This window comes from Syngnathoides biaculeatus, chromosome 10 (assembly GCF_019802595.1).
Source record: "Syngnathoides biaculeatus isolate LvHL_M chromosome 10, ASM1980259v1, whole genome shotgun sequence".
NCBI classification, from domain to species: domain Eukaryota; kingdom Metazoa; phylum Chordata; class Actinopteri; order Syngnathiformes; family Syngnathidae; genus Syngnathoides; species Syngnathoides biaculeatus.
Genome location: NC_084649.1, coordinates 23,108,274 through 23,125,956, shown reverse-complemented (window position 1 = coordinate 23,125,956; position 17,683 = coordinate 23,108,274). Strand labels below are relative to the sequence as shown.

General features: G+C 42.8%; 1 protein-coding gene across 1 annotated transcript; it reads left to right on the top strand.

The window, feature by feature from the left end:
- Positions 1–1,207: 1,207 nt before the first annotated feature.
- On the top strand, positions 1,208–16,645 carry ppm1j (protein phosphatase, Mg2+/Mn2+ dependent, 1J). The gene is made up of 10 exons (XM_061833521.1): positions 1,208–1,652; positions 8,703–8,817; positions 10,331–10,663; positions 10,945–11,057; positions 11,832–11,916; positions 12,253–12,371; positions 13,024–13,087; positions 13,439–13,546; positions 13,629–13,780; positions 15,379–16,645. The coding sequence occupies exons 1-10, from the start codon at positions 1,366–1,368 to the stop codon at positions 15,524–15,526; spliced, it is 1,524 nt and encodes a 507-aa protein (XP_061689505.1). The 5' UTR covers positions 1,208–1,365; the 3' UTR covers positions 15,527–16,645.
- Positions 16,646–17,683: the final 1,038 nt, after the last annotated feature.

The following is a 17,683-nucleotide window of genomic DNA, read 5'->3' as shown; positions in this document are numbered from 1 at the left end:
GGTAACAATGGCAACCGCAACGACAAAGGAGCTAACCGTGACAAGGACAGGACTAAGTCGCTTGCAAGTTCGAGAGCATTTCCTGTTCGGGATCCAGTACTCTAGAACACCTCAATCATAGACATTCGAGCTGATACTTTCGTAGATACCTTTAAATCTCGACACAAGTCTAATTTTTACACTTTGGCATTGAGCTAAACCACATGAAGGCCTGTTTTACTGCCACCTCTCCTCTCTGCTTCCCCCTTGACTTTGTGACTTGGTCTATGTGACGGTGACCGAATCTGAAGCTCTTGCTGGATTAATTCTGCACCGACCAAGTGGGACCAGATCTGAGGGAGAACCAATTTCCTGAAGGTGTTCCATCTCTTTATAAGGAGTCTTATCCTCTCTTGTCATCATAATAAATATAAACATAAACATAACCATCTGTAGCCCCTTCTCAAGGACCGTGTCACCGGCAATTCTGCCGACAGTGCGGCACACGGGCTCCACTCTGCTGTTGTTTGATATCCTATTAATGTTTATTACATTTATTAAAGTTTCTAAAAGTTTGTAACCATCAATGTAAGAAACGTACATTAAATCAAGTCAGTGTGAACTTCACATTGGAGTACAACTGCTGCAGCTCCATCTGGTAGTCCTCGGCCTCCATCTACTGGACAAGCCTTAGTAATGCAAGCTCAGTCTTGCGGGTCCCTTTATTGCCCGCCCCGCACCCCACTCGCCCCCCCCCCAAAAAAGAATGACGGTGCATTGCAAAAATAGTAGACAGTACAGTATACAAAAAAACAGTAAAAGCTATCATAAAATGCATCGATATGCAAGATCAATAATATAAAACCATATTCGTAGATGACCAGCTCTCTGATAGTGAACATTTAAAACTGATCATTATTTTTATTTTATATGCGTGTTATAAACTGAGATGGTGTACATTTCGTTCTGGCAAGTGACTGTTGCTTACGTCGGATCCTCTGAATACAAGCAATATTTATTAACGTACATGTGTTGCAGTATTTATCAACGTTTATGTATTTGTATGTGGAGGGTGCTGAATATGCGCGCTGCAGTCAAAAACATCAGAATGCTTGTGCTGCAGGATTACTGATTTTGCTTTGAATGAGACAAACACCGCCTCGTCGTCACATGGGTGCTGGGAGGAAGCGCCCAAAAAAAAAAAAAAAAAAAGCAAGCTGGCTTCCTGAAATGCTTCTGGTGGTTGGTTGCGTCTTCCGACGGCCTCTCCAGTGCGAATCCTTTAAACTGGGATTCCTTTCGTTTTTATTTTATTTTATTATTTGATTAGGTTTTTTTTGTGGGGGGGGGGGGGGAGTCGGGGGTTGTCTTGCGCAGCGCGAGTCCATGCCGACGATGATCAGCAAAGTGAAGAGCGCCATGTCCACGCTGGTGGGTGGGATGATGCCCCACGGCCACGGCCACCATCACCATCACAACCATCACGACGGCGGCGGAGGTGGCGGCGCGCAGTCCGGGGGAGGGGACGGCCTGCCGCCGCGCTTCCCCTACGGCCGCCCGGACTTCCTGGAGCTCAGCCCGGAGCTGCTCCAGTATTCCACCGAGCACGCCTCGCGGCCGGTGCTGACGCTGAAGCGAGGCGGTAGGCTCCCCTGGAACACCGGATACGCCGAGTGAGTGCCCGAGTGGCGTCCATTGGAGGCTCGCTTCTTGAGATTGATTTTTTTTGGGGGGGGTTTGTTTTGTTGTTGTTTTTGTACCGGCCCACGGAGCAATGCGCATCTGCAGCAGGCACTAAAATCAAAAGGCTGCAGCTGCACTGCTGTGCAGGTTGTCAAATAATCTTTTGCTGCAAAGATTCTACCCTCCCCTACCGTGGTCTACATGTTACTTAATACCTATTCAGGTTCCGCTGTGCGATTTCCTTCTACCAGCTTCTGTTGGATCTATTCTGTGGTTCTGATGCATTGGTTCCACCCTGAGGTTCTAGTTTATTGGTTCTCCCCCTCACTCAGCTTTTGCTCCTTGCAGCAGGTTCTACCTTATGGTTCTAAGCCAGAACCCAGTGGTCTCCAACATGGTGCCTGCGGACACCAAGTTGCTTTCAAGGGCCCACATGAGTAGCCCGCAAGCCTGTTCTAAAAAAAAATAGCTCTTCGATTGATGTGGACATCAATGACAGCCCAGGGGACGGCACTGTTTCGGGCCCCCGATGGTTTACAGACGAAGACCCGTTTAGACCAGTCCAAATTTCTAAAAGTGAATCAAAAATGTTACCCTCTGCAATAACATTTCCACGCATTCCACTCCCCGTGTTTCCGTTGTACTGGGTACAAGGTCGTACAGTATGAGGACTTGTGGGAGAAACAAAAAGCACGACAAGTCATGCCGAAACTCGAGGAACTGCGACTGTGGGGACGAAAAGAGTTTGCTGAGTTGAAATATTGTGACAGTTCAGTTGTCCTCCGTGCGATTTGGAGCTTTAGCATTGAGCTGGTTTGAATCAATGCTAACTGGTGCGCTGACACGTTTGACGTCAACACAGCCGCTTTGTGCGCTTAACACCAAAATGCTTTTGTTAATTGCTCCGTGGTCATATACAAGAGTCGTGTTTTGTGCTTTTCAATTGTGCAAACGTGCAAGAAACACATTGGGGAAAAATAGAAATAATAATTTGAATCAATTTGGGTGTAATAATTAATAGACAGCAGACTCATCGGCCATAAGCTAATCGCCTGGTAATTACTTAGCATTAGAGCAATAGAGTTAATATGTATGGTGTTCAAATTGGCTTTGGATCATTTTCATCCACTGGATACAGCATGCGGTACCTTGGGAAGAATTAGGAAAAGCCAATACAAGAGCAAAATAGTTTTTGACAATTTGTGCCGTCATCGGAGCGGCACCGTGGAGAAACTGGTAAGAACGTTGGCCCCACTGTTCTGAGGACCCGGGTTCGATCCCACCCCCGCCTGTGTGGAGTTTGCATGTTCTCCCCGTGCCTGTGTGGGTTTACCTCCGGGCACTCCGGTTTCCTCCCACCTCCCAAAAACATGCATTCATTGGAGACCCTAAATTGCCCATGGGTTAAGAAGGCCAGGTTACTTCCAAGTCAGATCCCAACACCCAGCCAATTCAGTTTCACTTTCTTAGTCACGTGGCACGTGGGTGTTAGAGAGGGAATTTCAGACAGCGAATTGTAGCCACTGTTCTAAAAAAAAAAAAAAAAAAAGACTGGATGGCTCATTGGCCACCAAAACTGAACTCGCCATCCGCCATCTTGATACTCCCAAAACAACCAAGCCGACCTGTGCAGCGATAATCAGCAGAGAAAACGTGCCACAGGCAAGTTAGAAATATTTGCTTTTGACACTTTTAAAGTTTGTTTTTTTATAGGTTTTTTTTTATTTCCTCGTTAGTTAAATTCACTTGAACAAAGTTTGTATACGGTTGTCGTTGTTCACTGTTCACTGCCTTTACAGGGCGATGGTTTTTCGCGAAAAAGCGATGTAAAAATTTTCCCAAACTTCATCAGTGGATAAGCAAGAAGACATATTTTCTGTGAAATATTTGATGAATTTCGTAATACAGAACTCTGCAAATCGAATTTGATTTTCAAATTCGAGCAAACAAGTTTACATTTTCTGTCTGAAATAGGACGTGGCAGAGACGACAAATGAAAAATGCGTTTAGTATGTATTTTCCCATTGCGAGTCCTTTTTTCCCAAAATATACCTAACTGAATGACTTAAAATAGAATGTTTTCATGACAAAAAATGCTTAGTTTTTTGCTATGTTATGATAGTAGTGCTTCACAGCGTATTCTGGGAAAAATTAACATGTCACAGAAATCGGGCCCAAGGAATTTGCAAGGTTTCGTGGTAGTCACGGTGTTGTATGTCTTTCCTTTGCACTTAGCCTTTTTTTTTTTTGGCTTACCAAGACAAATTAAAAATCCTTCATGTTACCAGAAATGAAAAAATGTCAAGCTCACAAGACCAGTTTTATTTCTACATGCCAAACTTTTGAGGAAAAACCCTGCCATAATCCAACCTGTAAACTTTGTCCTCCACACATTTTGGGAGTACCAAGATGGCGGCCAACTGGCTTCAACCAATCGACATACCGATGGATGTGCATGCGCTATCCAGTCTTTTGTTTGTTTTTTTTTTTTTTATATCAGTGATTGCAGCCAGTTGAATCTCAGGAGACGGAAAATATTGCGTTTGAATTTTAAAGGTTGAATTTTTTTATATGGTGAATGTGTTAACATTGAAAATTTAAGATGAAACACATCTGTTGGAAATGTGATCACTTTGAAATAACAATGTGAATTTTACAACATGAAATTTTCTGTGGCATTTTTAATTAAAATCCTGGTGGCACATATTTACTTCCATAATCCTTTCAACAATTGTAAATGAACACCAATTTCTGCTTTCCTTACAGCCAGGCCGTTGTATCATATCGCGGCATTTTAGGGCATTACCAAAGAGCACAAATAGACGTGAACCGGGAAGTCTCGTCACGACAGAAGTAAAATTGTGACCAGTGTGCTATGAATAGTACTGTAGCACATGACGATAACTGTGGAAAGTTTACTGGCAACTTTTATCCTGCACTAGCATGGAAACTGTTTCTACTGAATGGCAAAGAACAGGAAGTTGACACAATGCATATTGCAACATCGACACTTCGTATGTGACCTCAGCCAAGCCTTTTTTTTTTTTTTTTTTTTTTTTTGAAAAAGATCAAAAAATGAAAAGCTCACCGGGCTCATGTGACAAGCATGACTTGCACATGATTGCGGCGTTCGAAAGCGTCTAATCTCCTTTCTGTGAACATTGATTTGCACTTCAGGAAATGTATTTTAAAATCAGAAGCGTCATCATAGATTTATTGATTGTTTGTTGGTTAAATGTTCCGTCGGTTGCTGATTCAATGCATCTTGATGATAATTTTTAAGCCAAGCAGAAGATGTTGTGAACAACAAAAAAAAAAAGTGTCATTCCAAGCCACAACATAAGCCAAGATTCTAAGACAGAATTTCTGGACAGTCAGGGAGACGTAGACTCTCGTCCATCTTTGTTGCTCCTTTCGCCATTTTCTTCATTTTTATTTTCTTTTAAAACTCATCTTTTGTTTTCGTTGCAATTGGACGTGTAATGTATGCATAAATTGTTCCAAATACCTCCACCGTGTGCAATTCAGTAAAGCGACAGGAATGTCACAATCGAATCATTTTTAGAATCGATTCTCCCCCCCAAGCGGCTCTTGGAGGCAGAGGTTTTGTATGAACATATTTTGAAGTTAATTTAGCCAAGTTATTCTGTTATTTACTATATTTATTTTTAATTTAAGCAAACACAAGGCCGGGTCAGAATAAAGCTCAAACAAGTGGGAGTGAAAGTGCCAACGGTTGTGTGCCAACGAGCACAGCCGGCTCTGGCCTTGATGGCAAAATTCAAATGACTGTCATGAAACCTTTAAGTCTCCCCTCGCCATTAGTCCTAATGTGCACCATCCCTCCGGTGCCAGTCTTTGGCTTTCAAATGATTAGAAAGAAAAAAATGTATTTTCTTTTTTTGTTGTTGGGGGTGGGGGGTAATCCAGATTTGTTGGATTTGTCCATTTAGGCCTTTCCCATATCAGGCCTTTCTGTGACGATCGTAATCAGCTAAACTATTTGGAAAGCGAGCGGTCAGAGGTTGTGTTTGGATTTCGTTTTTTTTTTTTTTTTTTTTTTTGGTACATTTTTGGGGTGCCATTCCTCTCCGGCTTGTCTCGTTGGGTTAGGTTCACATGAGCGAGTATTCCTAATCCTCTCCATGCGTGAAGCCAATACATGAATGAGCAGAATTAGGCACCGGGCTTGAAGTGCAAATGCAGTGTAAAATTAACAACGACAAGATTTCAAGACAACAGATGAAATTCAATACAAGAACGACTCGAAAATGTCACTTTTCAAAAAAAAGATGACATCAAATATTTGTGGAGTTGGATAAAAACTTGGATTTCATTCTGAAATCAGAAAATGTACATGTGAGGTGCAGCAAGTGGCATATTTGCTTATTCGGTGTTTAGTCCATTATAATTTGTCCAATAAATTGATTGAAAGTGCACTGGCAGATTTGTCTGTCCTTGACCACTTGTGGGGACATCACATTACGTTCTAACAGGTGGTGGCAGATTATATTAAATTTGTTGCCTCCAACACGTTCCAAAAAATACATTATATATATTATCACTGTATTACATCACCCTTCCTTTTAGCAAAACTTAATAAGTGTTTGGTAACCTAGGATACCAATTGATGAAGCTTTCTAGAAGGAATTCTTTCCCATTCTTGCTTGATGTAACAACTTCAGTTGTTCAACAGTCTGCGGTCTCCGTCATCCTATTTTGCGCTTTATAGCGAGTTTGTACACATTTTCAATGGGAGACAGGTCTGAACTACTGCACTCCCACTTTTTTTTATGACAAACCCAGACTGTTGTAACATCTGCAAAATGTATCTTGGTATTTCTTGCTGAAATAAGCAAAGACGTTCCTGGAAAAGATGTTGCTTGGATGGCAGCATATGTTTCTCAAAACTCGTATTCACTTTTTGGCATTAATGCTTTCCCAGATGTGCAAATTGCTCAAGCCATGGCCACTAATACACCCCCATACCATCACGGATGCTCAACGATCTGGATATTTTTTTTCCTCTTTGGCCCGGCAGACACAAACTCCATGAATTCCAGAAAATAATTGCAATATGATGAAATTTGGCGGCACGGTGGCTCGGCTGGAAAGCGTTGTCCTCACTGTACTGAGGTCCCGGGTTCAATCCTATCCCCACCTGTGTGGAGTTTGCATATTTTCCCCGTGCCTGTGTGGGTTTTCTCCGGGCACTCCCGTTTCCTCCCACATCCCAAAAACATGAATTGGACACTAAATTGCTCCAAGGTGTGATTGTGAGTGCGGCTGTTTGTCTTAATGTGCCCTGCAATTGGCCTCCTGCCCATTGACAGCTGGGATAGGCTCCAGCACTCCCCGCAACCCTTGTGAGGATAAGCGGGTAAGAAAATGGATGGATTCGTTTTACACACTCAACCTTCATTGGAATTGTGGTTTTAAGAAAAATTATACAATCAAAGCTGCAAGCCGCAGAAATCGGGGCCTTGTATGGACATTTTCATGGCAAATCCTTGACGTGCTCGTGAAAGTTTGATTCCATATTCCACTCACATTAGATGGCCTCTCCACAAAAGCTTCTCAGTTTCTCATCGCCCATCTGTCTATAGGATGCCTGCTTCTGACTGGGGCTCGTATGGGCCAAATCCCTTTGTAGGATTAACCCAAAGAGGCTGCTGCAAACCTAAATGGCTGACTTCCTGTTCAGTATCTCCACTCAGTATTGCGATGTTTGCTGAAACTTGTTTTTTTATTATCCTTTCCAGGGGGTTCAACTTAGTGAATCTTAAAAATATCACGGCACACTAACAAGCAACGTCACAAAAAGTGGACATATTAATTACTGCATGTACTTCCTGCAATCTAATAAAAGACCATTAATTTGGTCTGTCTGTCAAAATGCTTCACTGGGATAAATAGATGAACAAAGACATTATTCTTGTAGATTGTTTTTTGAGCAATTAAAGTAATATTCGATCATTTCTCAAGTCACTCCTGAAAAACACTCATGGCACACTGGTTGGGAATCACATGAAAACCAGACTGCTCCCCAAGACCAGAAAACCAGCAATTTTCTCAACTTTCTAGCGGTTACTACTGAGTGTGTTTTTTGTTTTTTTGCAAGCGCATGTATCCTGTCGAATATATTTGTATGTAGTTTTCAAGGTTTGTGCTACATGTGTGGGTCTATCACGTACAATTTTAACAAAGTAAATTCAAGTTTGTGGTTGTAAGGTCACAAAACGTGTAATTGTTTCGAGGTGGTGAATACTTTGTCACTGTACAGCAGTCACTCTCATTTGATCGCACCCGCAAATCTGCATAGTGGACCACAAAAAATCACGCGTGTAAAATTTATGAGTAGAAATATATAGCTTTTGAAAGACGTCGCTTATTTTATGTGTTCTTCACCAATGTTCCCTCATTGCGCACATGAAAACCGATCCAGCGCAGCAAACCACATCCTGTTGTCTTTTTTTTTTTTTTCCAACACGGAAGCACGCCGTCTCATTCTACTTTCTAGTTTACCTGACACCGCCCCCCTCTGCTCTTAAAGGGGTAAACTCATAATTACAAACCGAACACACACCCGTAACTTTATATCTGCGGGCATGACTGACCACACTTGTCCATCTCTCAAATGTGAGTGACTGCTGTATAGTCTATAGACTGCAACAGAGTCTAGCTTCTGTTAAATGCAACTAAATGAAAAGCAAAATGGGTCGATGTCCTCTGTGAGCGAGGGGGACATTTCCTCGCTGTCATTGACTGCTTTCTGTGCCATAAAACCACTCTGCACAGTAATCGCATTCTGCATTGTTGCACAAATGCACTGGAGGTACAAACAACGCTGCAAGAGCAACAAGCAGCGCTCCACTTTAACTGCATTCTCCTCCGCAGGAACGGGCTCATAATTAATCCCTTTCGCGAGCTCCCTGTGGGACGTATCTCCATTCTGTCCCACTTTTTCCACCTCGCTGGGCAGAAGAAAAACATTTTTTGTGTGTGTTTTATGCGGCTAACTTGTTACTTTCTCGCAACAGGGTGATCAACGCCGGCAAGAGCATGTTGAACGAGGACCAGGCCTCCTGCGAGAAACTGTTTGTGAGGAAGCCCAGCGGAAAGCAGCGCAACTCCACTCTGCTGGAGGACAACGGGGTGAGCCAAGGGAAAAAAACTGCAGCGACGGCATCCATTCGGGAGCCTGACAGAGCGGACGGGAGATAAAAATGATGGGAAGCGGCGCTCGCTTAACGATTATAGTGTGCACAGTGTCGTCCTCGTGGCAAAGTCACTGATGCTACAGTGGAGCCAAAAATCCACAGTCATGCTGTCGCTCGAGACTTTTGCTAAATGCCAGAAACGGGTGCCACAGTCTTGGCTCCTCAGTGCAATATCCATCCATACATTTTCTTTTGCCGCTTATCCTCAAGGGGTTCGTGGGGAGTGCTGGAGCCTATCCCAGCTGTCAATGGGCAGGAGGCATGGTACCCTGGGCACATGGAAACAAACAACCATTTGCACTCACGATCACACTTGAGGGCAATTCGGAGATTTTGGGACGTGGGAATAAAACGGAGCGCCCGGAGAAAACCCACGCAGGCACGGGGAGAGCATGCAAACTCCACACAGGCGGGGCCGGGATCGAAACTCGGGTCCTCAGAACAGTGAGGCCAATGCTTAATCAGCTGATCCTCATGTTTTTTTGGTTTTTTTTCCCCGAAACAGCAATAATGTTCCCAGGTCAATTTGTTTCCCAAAAATCTCTCAAAAAGTGATGCAAGAAATTGAAAATTTTTATGATTGGTTGATGTTTTGGCTTTGGAAAATGACTCCAAAAGTGCCCTTGTATAGTACAAAAGGGAAGACCCATTAACAGCCCTGGCCAGAATACAAAACTTTTCTCTCTGTCGAGATGTATCACTTCACCGTACTTCCTTGACACCAATTACCACTTTTCAATCAGACAGCACAAAACCGTGAATAGGTGAGTTTTTATTCAAATAGCTGGTGACGTTTTCCACGTAAAAAAAGGAATACTTCATTTTTTTTAAACCAGAACATGTAATAAGTGAGATTTCTGTAAACATTGGTTATATGGCATTATCACCCAATTTCTCCGTACATCGATATTTATAATTGATTTCGTTTATCAAGACAACACAATAAACATTTGAAAGGCTTTACATTGGTTCATTTTGACGGAATATAACCGAATTTAATGAACCAGCCAGTATGGGCTGTGTGCCGAAACATTTTGTGGACAAGTTTTCCTTTTGGAAAGTTGTAATCATATAATCAGAAGCGTATCAATGTGTCCATAAAAGATGAGCAACCCCACGTCTCGCTAATTGGATGTCCTATAAAATCAATAATGTTCTTCAGGACACAAATGAATCGTCTCCGCAAGCTTGAAGATTGAAAATTTCGCCAACCAGCTTGCCAATTGGACCAATTATCACGCCTTGCCAAAGAGCTCATGTTAGATAGTCCATTAAAAAATTGGCAGTGTGTTCTTGCGTTGACATTGAGAAATGGCGCATAAAACAAAATCGGTACTATCGTTGCTGTTAGAAAGCTGAAAATGATGGTGTACTTACCCGACGATCTCAAGCAGCCTGATTTGGATGACCTTTTCAAATCGTGAAGGAATTTTCCCTTTTTTTTCCAGGACGGCACAGGGATCCCCCTCTACTTCTGGGGCGTGTTCGACGGCCACGCCGGCTCCGGCGCCGCCATCATGGCCTCCAAGCTGCTCCACCGCCTCATCCGGGACCGGCTGGGCGAGATCTTCCACTTGCTGAAGAACCACGGGGGGGCGCCGCCGCCCATCTGCTTGGCCAAGAACGGCAGCCCGTACCAGGCCGAGATCAAGAAGGGGGCGGCGCAGGAGCCGGACGAGCCCGACGGCGTCGGCGATTCGGCCGTGCGCTACCACACGGAGAAGGTCGTCAGTCTGGAATGCCTCGTGATGGGCGTCATTGAGACGGCATTCAAGCAGATGGTGAGCAGACCTGAGGGAACTTGAACAAATTGCTTCTATTTGACCCATTAGCAGTTCTTTTATTTTATTTTCTTACTTTGCGAAAAATGTATTTATATTTAGTGTCTGTAACACATTCTGAAATTCTTTAGTCGTGGCGGCTCAAAAGTTAGAAAAATAAGCCATGAATTTACCAAAAATCACAAACGTATATCCTGTACGGGCAAGCTTTTTTTTTTTTTTATTTTTTAAATGTATTTTGTCTCTGCCATTTTACTCTTCATCGTGTGGCTTTACTTCAGGATGACCTGATCGAAAAGGAGAAAGTGTCGTACGCCATTTCTGGCGGCTGTTGTGCCTTAGCTGCCATCCATCTCATGGGCAAACTCTATGTTGCCAACGCCGGCGATAGCAGGTGAGATGCGATTTCCCGTATATCACCCAAAAAATAAAAAATTCAAACTTTAAGGGGGATGTAGCTGAGTGGTAGAGCGCATCCTTTGCATGTATGAGGCCTCGGGTTCAATCTCCAGCATCTTCATTACAGTCTATTATGATTTCGAGCAGGGCTCAGCAACCTTTTTGAGGCTGAGGGCTACTTCGTGAGCGCCGATCGTATGAAGGGCTACGTGACTTGTTGGTGGCAAATTTCATTACACGTACATAAAATATTTTTGTTTTAATTTATTGTAGTAAATGACATTGCAGAGATTTTAAAAATTTAATTCACGTAAGCAGGTCAGATTCAGAATTTAAATCACAAATAATAGTAACAATGTGTGGCCTATGGTAATTTTGGAACATACCTCGCGGGCACCTTATTTGGTCCTCGCGGGCTACCATTCGCACGCGGGCACCGGGTTGGTGACCTCTTATTTAAAGCAAAGAAGATGCCAATTTTAACATGGCGTCCTCCTTAAATTTTTACCAATGCTGATCAGTTGGGTACATTTTATTACCTCTATATCACATTATAGGTTAGACTATTTTTTCCAATGAACCAGTTACCAGTGCAGTATTAAGCAATACGCTTACACCCCTCTGGTATGGCGCGCCCCCTGGTGTTACATTTGTTCATTGCATTCTGTAATACTGTTACCTGAACTAGTCGACTACTGGACTATACTTTTGTTTGAGGAAAACGCAATAAAGTATTTATTTCTCAACTCTTTGCTTTTTGTCCTCGCAGGGCGATAATAATCCGGAATAAGGAAATTGTTCCCATGACCAACGAGTTTACACCAGAGTCGGAGAGACAACGACTGCAGTATCTGGTACTCTTTGTCTTGTTGTGATGTACTTTTGAAATTACATTTTTTTTAAACCTCCTTTTATGTTGTGTGTCACTTTGACCCACTTGAAAAAAGTAGTTTTTCAAAAGGATACTTCTGTGTAATTTATATGTAGTATACAATGGAAAGCATGTTTTTTCTGTAGCGCTTGTCCTCAAATGTTGTTTTGGCAAAGAGAAGTGGTGTACACCCTGGACTGGTTGCCAGCCCCCAAACAGGGCACGTGTAGATAACCATTCAGACTCATCATCAGATCTACGGATGGATGGATTTTGGCCTCCAAGACAGTTTGTCGTGAGCATCTTGATGCCTTCGCAGGGATTTCTGAGGCCGGAGCTCCTGGGCAACGAGTTCACGCACATCGAGTTCCCGCGCAGGATCCAACACAGCGAGCTGGGCAAGAAGATGCTGTACCGAGACCACACCATGAGTGGCTGGTAAACCCCCACCCTCCACGCTGCGCAATGATATTTATGTTTGATTTTCGTTTACCAACAGCTGACAAGGTCGGTTCGCTTTGGAAGCAATAAGTGTCAAAAACAACAACTCGTGTTTGCACTAAGATACTTGATAGCGGAAGAATAGCTCGGCACAAGAAGGCACGCTCGGTTGCCGCAGTATTTAATGTTTTTCAGTGTTTATGGCCAAGAAGTGCTTTGATACAAATATTTACTGTAATGAAGGAATGCTCCTTCTGTAGAAATTGCATGTGAATGCTGACACTGCAGTGAAATACTTTGAAATGAATTAAATTGTTGAAACGTGGAATGTGAGATTTGAAGTTGGAAGGAGATTCAAAATATGTCAAATATCCAGTAGTCGGGGAATTTTATTGTGAAAAGTCGGATGTAAAAAGTATTTTGAAAATACCAAATAAAAAAAGACTTCCAGATGAACATTTTGAATGTGGAATGGAAAAGACGGGGGAACTTTCTTGTTCAATGTCTCATTAACTTTTCCTTTTTTGTGTCTGTGAAAATTGTGGCATTCTCGATTTTTTTTTTTTTTTTTTACAGGTGTCACTGAACAACATAATTGTGATGTTACATTGACGTTTCTTTTTTCGGGGTGGGGGCTGTTGTCTTGCAGGGCTTACAAGACAATCGTTGAAGATGATCTGAAATTTCCGCTCATATACGGAGAGGGGAAAAAGGTGAGATGCAGCTTCGACAGAATATGAAAAGTGCAAAGACCGGACTCAAAACACATTTAGAGACCTGCGATATATTAATACGAGTCTTGGACACTTGTTCCTCTCTACACTTGCTTTAGAATACGTTCATATTCCCTCATGAATGGATTTTCCCTCAATGTAAGAACGTTCCTCGTACCACTCCTCACCGTGGGATAATTGCTCATGATAATATTTTAGAGAAATTTGATAATTCGGGTCTTTTCTAACTTTGAGCAAAAGTCGGGGGCAGAATTTACCCTAGATTTTTGCTATGTGTGTTCACAGCTTGAACTGAACTTTATTGACCCGTGCATGTGTTTGTTTATGCAGGCCCGGGTCATGGCGACCATCGGGGTGACTCGCGGTCTGGGGGATCACGACCTGAAGGTGTACAGCTCCAACATTTACATCAAGCCGTTCCTCTCTTGCGTTCCCGAGGTGACCGCAAGCCTACTATTTCTGTGTGTCAAAATCGAAGTATATCAGGAGTGAGACGAGAGTTGAAACACTCCTCGTACAGGTGCAAGTGTACGACTTCGACGACGCCAAACACGGGCCGGACGATGTCCTCGTCATGGGCACGGACGGACTGTGGGACGTAACCACGGACAAGGACGTGGCGGACGCCGTCTCGGCCTACCTCGCGTGTTGCGACCCCTCGGACCCCATGAGGTAATTGCGCTCTGCTCGTTGTTAAGGCGACCTTCTTAGTTGAATTAGTTTCAAACTTGTAGATGAGCTTACATTTGACCTCACGCCACGACCTGCAAAAACAACATTTTAAAACACCGATTTCTGTGATAGAAAAGTAGATATCTTCCACAAAAGAATCTGCAATGCAGCAAAGGGTTAACTCAATGTTTAATTTTGGAGAGAATACAGTCACGGAAAAAAAAAACATCAGGCCTCTCTTTTTTTCAATGCCTGTGATAAAGCTAAATATGCATTTGCTTGGACAAATTTATTGACAAGTCAGCTTCGAATAGTTTCATTTAAGAGTCAGCCTATTTCCATGCTTTTCTTGATAGCAAACAAAATCGTAGAGCATACAATTACCGTAAACCCCGGCCTACGGATTGCACCTGGTTACAAGCCTCACCCAGTACATTTGTCAAGGAAATACCATTTGGTACATACATACGCCACAGCTGTGTAAAAGCCGCAAGTGCCCACATTGAAACACGAGATATTTACAAAGAAAAACAGTACACAAAGAGTTTAACGCTAGTGCTGCTGTGCTAACGCTAGCATCGCCGCGCTGACGCGAGCGCTGTGCTAACAGGGTCGGTAAAAATCACTAAGACACGGGAGTAACACGCTAGCGCAGCGCTAACAGCTGCAGCTCATTCAGAATGTTGCAGCTCGCGTTATCACCAGAACAAAGCGGTCAGAGCATATAACGCCAATCCTTAAATCCTTTCACTGGCTTCCAGTCAGCTTTCGAATAGATTTTAAAGTTCTGCTACTGTTCGATAAATCACTAAATGATTTAGGGTCCTGAATACATGAAGGAAATGCTTACGGAATACAAACCCAGTAGAACTCTGAGATCGACTGACTCAGGTCAAATAGTGGAGCGCAGAGTCCAAAGCAAACATGGTGAAGCAGCATTTAGCTATTATGCTGTACACAAATGGAATAAGTTTCCAACAGAGGTGAGGTCAGCCCCAAGTGTGAATTTTTTTTTTTTTAAATCCAGGTTGAAAACCATTTTTTTTTCTCATGCTTTTTAGAATATATCCACAATTTGGTCATATTACTTGCATTGTATGCAGTTTTAATTGTCTTTTTTTATATATATTTTGTTTGTCATTTTTATTGTTTTCATCCCGTTTTAAATGTTTTATCTCTTTGTCCTCAAATGCCTTTAATCATGTAAAGGACATTGAGTTACCTCATGTATGAAATGCATGCATATACAAATAAATTTGCTCTGCTTTGCTTAACAGGGCCGGCCGGTAAAAGTTACTTCCTCGGCACAACAGGTCTCACTCTTACCTTTTCCGCACGAGTGCCCCCTTGTGGCCGTTAGAAAAAATGCACAAATTAGCCACCTCACCGCATAAACCACAGGGTTGAAACGGTGTGAAAAAAAGTCGCGGCTTATAGGCCGGAAATTACAGTAAGTTTGAGCATGTAAAATAGGACAAAGTATTACGGAATCAACTATTCAGTTAATTCTTCAGGTGTTACCATTCATTAAAATTAACAAAAAAAACTGAAGCGATGAGGGCGGCGTGCTCATTTTCTTTTATGTGCGTTTTCCGCAGGTACACACTGGCGGCGCAGGACCTGCTGATGCGCTCGCGAGGAGTTCTGAAAGAGCGCGGCTGGCGGCTCCCCAACGACAGACTGGGCTCGGGCGACGACATCACCGTGTTCGTCGTCCCGCTGGCGGGACACGAGGCCGAGACGTGAGACGCGAGCCGAGGGACCGGCCGGGTCTGGAGACTCGGGTCTGAGCAGCACCTTCATCCACTTCGAGATTTTCCGACCTTTTCTTTCCCGACTCCTCACAGGAGACTTTCTAGCGGTGTCCTCTTCCTCAGTGACGAAGCCCCCCAACTCCCACCCCACCCTCTCACTCCCCCGCGCGTGGTACTTCCTGTTTACGAGGCTGGGCAGCTAGTTTCAAAACTCAGCATGGACGGTGCATATTCACACCCATCCTAAATGTGATTCCTTTTTATATAGACGCGCCTCTCTGTAGCATAAAAGAATGTGAGGAAACCAAAGAGATGCCTTCGTGGCACCGGGATGGAATGAAAAGATCGCGACAAAAAAAAGAAGCATGGGGTCGACGTAAATGGACCTTTTCCTGCGCCACATAATCATCAGTCTGTATTCTCCTTTGTGGGTGATGAAGGTAGGACAGCACTTGAAGAATGTTTTGCACATATGATGTCATTTTTTTGGGAAGAAAAAAAAAAGATACTGTACATGGAAAGCGTGATGGATCACAATCGGCGCTTTTAGTTTTGTTTTAGGAGAACAATGTCTAGGTATAGTAAGCTGTGATGAAAATTCACACATATGCCTTATTAGAAGTCGACTAAAGCGTTGGTATTATCGCACCGCACGAGGGATATGACCATAACTGTACCGTATACCTCTCTTTTTTTGTCATCATGGTTGTTATTTCAATTTTCCATATAATATTAAAGATGACAGAAAATGTTTTTTTATTTTTATCTTTCTTATTCATATGTGCTTGTTTTAGAAATGTACGATACGGCCGATATGAAATGTGAACGATGTCGTGTTCCTCTTTAGAAATAAATCACAATTTTCCCAGCTGTCTCTCTTGACTATTGTATTTATTTTATTACGTTTTATCGTGTATGTCACTTCTTAAAGTCACTTCTCACTTGAGAAAGTTGCTTAGCTGAGTAGAGACAAGATGTAAAATCATAAACTGTTGATGCTTTTGTTACTCCGGTTGCTAGCTTGCGTTGCAACTGTGAGCATGTTAGCGATGGACCTGTCAATCACTCGTACAATAATAGCCAATCAGATAGCCGCATTGCCTTAACCCCTGGCTTGACACGCCCGTCTCGCCATATTGTCCCACAAGTAATGCTGGTTGCCAGTAGAGTGCGCTTGGAAGAGTTCATATTATGAAGAAAATGGTCCTTGGGGAACATGCAATTCTGATGAAAGACATCCTGCTAGGTCACAAGGGGCCCGGTTGATTCATTTTCCAAAGCCTAAAACACAGTTGACGACACGTCTACGATGGATTAAGACCATCCGTCCAAAATCTTAATTCCGTGTACATATCCTTGCGTGAAATAGTTCAGACCTCTCCGTAGGACTTCCTTGGACAAGTGTGACGCATTTGGCAAAAAACATACCCCAATATTTTCTGGAATACGCGATAGAGAATCGACTTCAAACATGTTCTGTTCAATCGCCATTTTGTAAGCTTGTGGAATATGGATAAAGAGGTGGATCTTAAGATCAGCATCGGAAAGGTCCATTGTGAGGTACTAGTGTTGACCAGTTGACCACCCTAACCGTGCCATACTGTTTTGATTCACATGACAGAGGCCTCACCACTTCAAATCTGAATGTTTACGTCTACAAGCATTATGTACTTTCCACAGGAATGGCATTCTCTATTTCAGTGATTCCCAAGCACAGTGACAATTTCAGTTTATTGGTTAAAAAATTGTTTAATCCAAACAATGCATCTTTGTTCATCTACTGAAATGACAAGCAGAACTGTTAAATGTTCTTCCACCTGATGGCAGAAGGTACGATTATCTTTTGTATCGGCAGCAAGAAATTGCTTTGTGTACAACCAATCAGGCCCAAATTTCACAATAAATGCTTTCAGTAAATGGAGACAAACAGAATTTGTGACCTTTTCTTTGTTTGCAAATGAATTAATGTAAATGTGCCTCGGCTGAGAAATTTAACGAATGAGATTATTTATTATCTATTATTTTTAAAATGTAATCAAATTAAAGTGTAATTAATTGATGAATAACATACCGGCAGAAATATATGCATCACCACTGCCAGATGTTGACAATTAGAGGAACTCGGACGATATTACAGTAATGATGCTGT

Coding starts and splice junctions, on each gene's coding strand:
- ppm1j (XM_061833521.1), top strand. CDS start 1,366: ATGCCGACGATGATCAGCAAAGTGAAGAGCGCCATGTCCACGCTGGTG. Junction 1,653..8,702: donor TGGAACACCGGATACGCCGA/GTGAGTGCCCGA, acceptor TTCTCGCAACAG/GGTGATCAACGCCGGCAAGA. Junction 11,058..11,831: donor GCCAACGCCGGCGATAGCAG/GTGAGATGCGAT, acceptor TTGTCCTCGCAG/GGCGATAATAATCCGGAATA.